The sequence below is a fragment of the Vipera berus genome (genome assembly GCF_964194415.1).
Source record: "Vipera berus genome assembly, chromosome: Z".
Taxonomy (NCBI): domain Eukaryota; kingdom Metazoa; phylum Chordata; class Lepidosauria; order Squamata; family Viperidae; genus Vipera; species Vipera berus.
The window spans coordinates 133,551,329-133,557,011 of record NC_138205.1 but is presented as its reverse complement, the minus strand read 5'-3'; the positions used below and the strand labels follow the sequence as shown (position 1 = coordinate 133,557,011).

The window sequence follows — 5,683 nt, the reverse complement described above, 5'->3', positions numbered from 1 at the left end:
GAGACCCTCACACGACGACAGAGGTGGAAGGGACCAAGGAGGTCATCTAGTCCAACCCCGCCCCCCTCTCAAAGCCGACCTCAAGAAGCCGGAAGACGTACCCCAGGGGCGCCTACACCCCCGCCGGGCGTCGACTCACCGTCCTTCCGGTAGAAGGAGATCTCCACCTTCCGCTCCTCGGAGCCCAGCAGTGCCTGGGCGATCTGAGCGCTGGCGCTGCTCTGAGTTCGAGGCCCGTAGAGGAAGTCGCAGGTGCAGGGCTTCTGCATGACCTCGGCCCGGGTGTAGCCGCAGAGATCGCAAAACCCATCGTTGCAATAGATGATGGCGCAGTTCTCCACCCGGGCGTTGGCGATGATGAACTTGCGGCCTGCGGCAGAAACACACAAAAAAGGGGGGGGTAGTCAGTTGGAAGGGGCCCCCCTCCACCCTGCAGCCCCTTCTCTGAACCCCCCCCCCGCTTGAACAGAAGCCCCATGTACCATTATGGAATCATTATGGAAACGGGGCGAAAGGGGCGGCTGTCTTGCTAAGCAAGAGAAATTTTGGGCTCGCTTGTGGTCATAATTCAAAGGACTAGTTGACGCTTTCCTGCTGGCCATTTGTTTCAGGGGGAAACCCCAAAGTAGCCTTCGCTGCTTCCTAGATGCCCCTTGCTTTCCCTCCTAAATCAATCAATCAAAAAGAGCTGGATGGGATCTCGGAGGTCATCTAGTCCAACCCCCTGCTCAAGCAGGAGAGCCTTAAAGAGTCATAGAAGGATTGAGCTGTAAGGGACCTCGGAGGTCTTCTAGTCCAGCCCCCTGCTCGAGCAGGAGAACCTTCCAGAGTCATAGAATGACTGAGCTGGATGGGACCTTGGAGGTCATCTAGTCCAACCCCCTGCTTGAGCAGGAGACACTTACAGAATCCTAGAACGACAGAGTTGGAAGGGACCTCGTCCGGTCATCTAGTCAAGCCCCCTGCTCGAGCAGGAGAGTGTTCCAGAGTCGTAGAATGACTGAGCTGGATGGGACCTTGGAGGTCATCTAGTCCAACCCGCTGCTTGAGCAGGACCCTTCCAGAGTCATAGAATGACAGAGTTGGAAGGCACCCTGGAGGTCATCTAGTCCAACCCCCTGCTTGAGCAGGAGATACTTAGAGAATCCTAGAACGACAGAGCTGGATGGGACCTTGGAGGTCATCTAATCCAACCCGCTGCTCGAGCAGGAGACCCTTACAGAGTCACAGAGTTGGAAGGGACCCTGGAGGTCATCTAGTCCAACCCCTTGCTCGAGCAGGAGACCCTTCCAGTGTCACAGAGTTGGAAGGGACCTCGGAGGTCATCTAGTCCAACCCTCTCCCCCGCTCGAGCAGGAGACCCTTCCAGAATGACAGAATCACAGAGCTGGAAGGCACCAGGGGTCCCAGTCCCAAACTCCTGCCCTTACTCCCTACCCCGCCCCCCCCAGTTATCCCTCCCCCAAGCCAGGGTGCTCCGCTGGGCCAAGAAGATCCCCCCGAAAACCAGAGTGGCCAGCTAGGCCCCCCCTTGCTTGCACGACCCCCCCACCTCCTCTATTCCCAGGCCGGCTGGTGGCCAATTGCAGAAGCGGCGCCCCCCCATCCAAAGCGGTGTCCCCCCATCCAAGTGTATGGTCGGGGGTCTTTCCCCCCCACACGCCTGCCTGCCCTCCCCCCTTCGCCCTCCCTGCCTGGGCTCCTCTGGGCCCCCCACGCACCCTGGCAGGAGCCCCCCACCCTGCCCCTCGGATGAGCGCGGGATGGGGGGGCGCGAGGGAAGGAGGGAGGGATCAGGCGACCCTCTCGACCCCCCCCCCGCGTTCCCCATCCTCTCCAAAAGCAGACATCCCCCCCCACTCGCCTTTCCCGCACCTGCCTCCCTCGCCCCCTCCCCTATTTGGAGGAGACCCCCCCACCCCAAGCCAGCCTTCTTCTCTCCTCCTCTCCTGCGACAACCCCCCCCCCCGATTTTCATCTTTCCAGCCTCCTCTTGCCCCCCCCTCCTCTCCACGTCCTCGGAGGGGAAAAACCCCTCCCCTCCCCCCCCCGCGCCCCCTAACCCGTCCGTGAGCTGGCGGCGGACCCCCACCCACCCTAGAGGGCGCCCCCACCCCTCCTGCGCACCTGCCCAAGTGACGGCTGGGCCTTCCTCCTCCTCCTCCTCCTCCTCTTCCCCCCACCCCGGGGTGGTGGTGGTCTCCCTCCTCTCCCTCGACCCCTTCCCCACTCCCCCACCCCCACCCCACTTACTCTGCCCTTCAAACTTGCGGATGATGGTGTCCAGGAAGGTGTTCTGGGGGGCCACGTGCCCGCGCCGAACCGGCATGCTGCAAGCCCATGGGGCTGGGCCGCCCCCCGCCCGCCCCCCGCCCGCGGCGACCCCCGGCCGGCCCAGCGCTGGGGGGTCCTTCGGCGCCGCCGCAAGGTCGAGGGAGGCAGGCAGGCAGGCGGCGGTTGGGGGGGGGAGGGAAGGTGGGAGGGAGGGAGGGACGCGGGGGGGGGATGCCGAGGGACTCCGAAGCAGGCAGGACCCCCCCTCTCCTACTCCTCCTACCAACCCCCCCTTCCTCCGGAGCAAACCCCCCCCCAAACTGTCCTGGGCCCTCCTGGGTGCTGATCCGGGCTCCGACGAAGCAGGTTACGGTTGGGGGGGGAGGGAAGGTGGGAGGGGGGGAGGGACGCGGGGGGGGCACGAGGGACTCCCAAGCAGGCAGGACCCCCCCCCTCTCCTACTCCTCCTACCCCCCCTCCTCTACTACTGGGTGCTGATCCGGGCCCCGACGAAGCAGGCTGCGGTTGGCGGGGGGGGGGGGAGGGAAGGTGGGAGGGGGGGAGGGACGTGGGGGAGGGGGCGAGGGACTCCCAAGCAGGCAGGACCCCCCCCCTCCTCCTCCCCCTACCAACCCCCCCTTCCTCCGGAGCACAACCCCCCTCCTCTCCTCGGCCCTCCTGGGTGCTGATCCGGGCTCCGACGAAGCAGGCTGCGGTTGGGGGGGAGGGAAGGTGGGAGGGAGGGAGGGACGCGGGGGGGCACGAGGGACTCCGAAGCAGGCAGGACCCCCCCCTCCTCCTCCTCCTCCCACCCACCCCCTTCCTCCGGAGCACAACCCCCCCCCCCAAACTCTCCTGGGCCCTCCTGGGTGCTGATCCGGGCCCCGACGAAGCAGGCTGCGGTTGGGGGAGGGAGGGAGGGACGTGAGGGGGGGGTGCCGAGGGACTCCGAAGCAGGCAGGACCCCCCCTCCTCCTCCTCCTCCTACCCCCCCTTCCTCTACTACTGGGTGCTGATCCGGGCTCCGACTAAGCAGGCTGCGGTTGGGGGAGGGAGGGAGGGAGGGACGCGGGGGGGGGGCACGAGGGACTCCGAAGCAGGCAGGACCCCCCCCCTCTCCTACTCCTCCTACCCCCCCCCTTCCTCTCCTCGGCCCTCCTGGGTGCTGAGCCGGACCCAGACGAAGCAGGCTGCGGTTGGGGGGGGTGGGAAGGTGGGAGGGAGGGCGAGGGACTCCGAAGCAGGCGGGACCCCCCCTCCTCCTCCTCCTCCCACCACCCCCCCTTCCTCCGGAGCAAAACCCCCCCCCCAAACTCTCCTCGGCCAAGCGGGGTCTCGAACCAGCGCCCTTATTTAGGCAAAGGCGATGGAGAAGAGGGAGTGGGGGGGGGTAAAGAAAGAAAGGGAGGGGGGCAGGGAGGAGGAGGAGGAGGAGGAGGAGGAGGGGGAGAAGAGAGCCAAGCCGCCCCCCCCACACACACAGCCCCCCCCTCCCCGGGCTTCTTCCTCCTCCTCCCGCTCGGCCGGCGAGGTTCGAGAGCCCGGCTCGGCTAAGCGGCCGAAACGGGGGGGCTCGCCCGTCGTGTGTGTGTGTGTGTGTGTGTGTGTGTGTGTGTGTGAGGGGGGGTCTCGCCAAGCGAGGAGGAGCCGACTCAGCCGGGGACTTCAGGGCGGGGGGGGGGGTTGGAAGGTGGGGGCGGAGCCAGGAGACCTCTCAGCCAATGGCAGCGCTCCGGGGGGGGGCGAGGAGTGTGTGTGTGTGTGTGTCGTGGAGGGGGGGGAAAGAGAGGAGGGGGGGGCGACCGTCACCCGGCTGGCTCAGCGGAGGCGGGGTCTGGCCTGGCAGGCTCGGCGAGGATGGAGAGAAAGAAAGAAAGAGAGAGAGAGAGAGAAAGAGAGAGAGAGAGAGAGAGAGAAAGAAAGAGAGAGAGAGAGAAAGAGAGAGAGAGAGAAAGAGAGAGAGAGAGAGAGAGAGAGAGAGAAAGAAGAGAGAGAGAGAGAAAGAGAGAGAGAGAGAGAGAAAGAAAGAGAGAGAGAGAGAAAGAGAGAGAGAGAGAGAGAGAGAGAGAGAAAGAAAGAGAGAGAGAGACAGCCCCGTGCCTCTGAGCCAGGGCAGAGTGCCTCCCTCTGGGGGGGGGGGAAAGAAAGCGGGGAGGGGAACGGGGGGGGGGAACCTCCATTGGGTGAGTCTCCTTTGTTGACGGGGGGGGGCATTGGGAGCACCCACGGGTGGGCTGGGGTCTCCTTCCTCCAAGGGGGGGGATCGGGAGCACCCACAGGTGGGCTGGGGTCTCCTTCCTCTGAGGGGGGCCATTGGGAGCACCCACGGGTGGGCTGGGGTCTTCCTCCGAGGGGGGGGATCGGGAGCACCCCTGGGTGGGCTGGGGTCTCCTTCCTCCGAGTTGGGGCCATTGGGAGCACCCCTAGGTGAGCTGGGGTCTCCTTCCTCTGAGGGGGGGCATTGGGAGCACCCTTGGGTGGGCTGGGGGTCTCCTTCCTCAGAGGAGGGGCCATTGGGAGAGGTGGTCCTTTCCCCCCCTCTCCTGGTGAAGGGGGGGCTCAGCAATCTGAGCTGGGTGAATCGACGAGGGATGACTGCTTCCCTCCTGAGCTGCAGTGGACGATGGGCTTTTGGCCAGCGCCGCCCGTCCTCAGGAGAGTGTTGGACGGACCGTCTAGATGACCAGGGCTCCAGAAAGAGAACTGGGCTATGCTTAAGCTGGAGAAGATTGAGCCCGCAAGAGTCTAGATGGGTTGTCCAACCTCAGCTACATTGTGGACTTCGACTCCCAGAATCCCCCAGCTCGCATGTTTTCAGCCGGCTGAACTACAACTCCCAGAATCCCCCAGCCGGCATTCTTTAACATGGCTGAACTTCAATTCCCAGAATCCCCCAGCCGGCATGTTTTCAGACGGCTGAACTACAACTCCCAGAATCCCCCAGCCGGCATGCTTTAACACGGCTGAACTTCAATTCCCAGAATCCCCCAGCCGGCATGTTTTCAGACGGCTGAACTACAACTCCCAGAATCCCCCAGCCGGCATGCTTTAACACGGCTGAACTTCAATTCCCAGAATCCCCCAGCCGGCATGCTTTAACACGGCTGAACTTCAATTCCCAGAATCCCCCAGCCGGCATGTTTTCAGACGGCTGAACTACAGCTCCCAGAATCCCCCAGCCGGCATGCTTTAACACGGCTGAACTTCAATTCCCAGAATCCCCCAGCCGGCATGTTTTCAGACGGCTGAACTACAACTCCCAGAATCCCCCAGCCGGCATGCTTTAACACGGCTGGACTTCAATTCCCAGAATCCCCCAGCCGGCATGCTTTAACACGGCTGAACTTCAATTCCCAGAATCCCCCAGCCGGCATGCTTTAACACGGCTGAACTACAACTCCCAGAATCC

The 5,683-nt window shown here is 63.9% G+C and overlaps 1 protein-coding gene across 1 annotated transcript in view; it reads right to left on the bottom strand.

Annotated features, from left to right (window-relative positions):
- KCNH2 (potassium voltage-gated channel subfamily H member 2) overlaps nt 1-2,329 on the bottom strand; it is a gene marked incomplete at both ends in the record, with an annotated part of 58,098 nt that extends 55,769 nt beyond the window's left edge. The window contains 2 exons of the mRNA XM_081344946.1: nt 140-370; nt 2,254-2,329. Coding sequence (XP_081201072.1) covers nt 140-370; nt 2,254-2,329 — 307 coding nt within the window. The remainder of the gene's footprint in view (nt 1-139; nt 371-2,253) is intronic.
- Nucleotides 2,330-5,683: the final 3,354 nt, after the last annotated feature.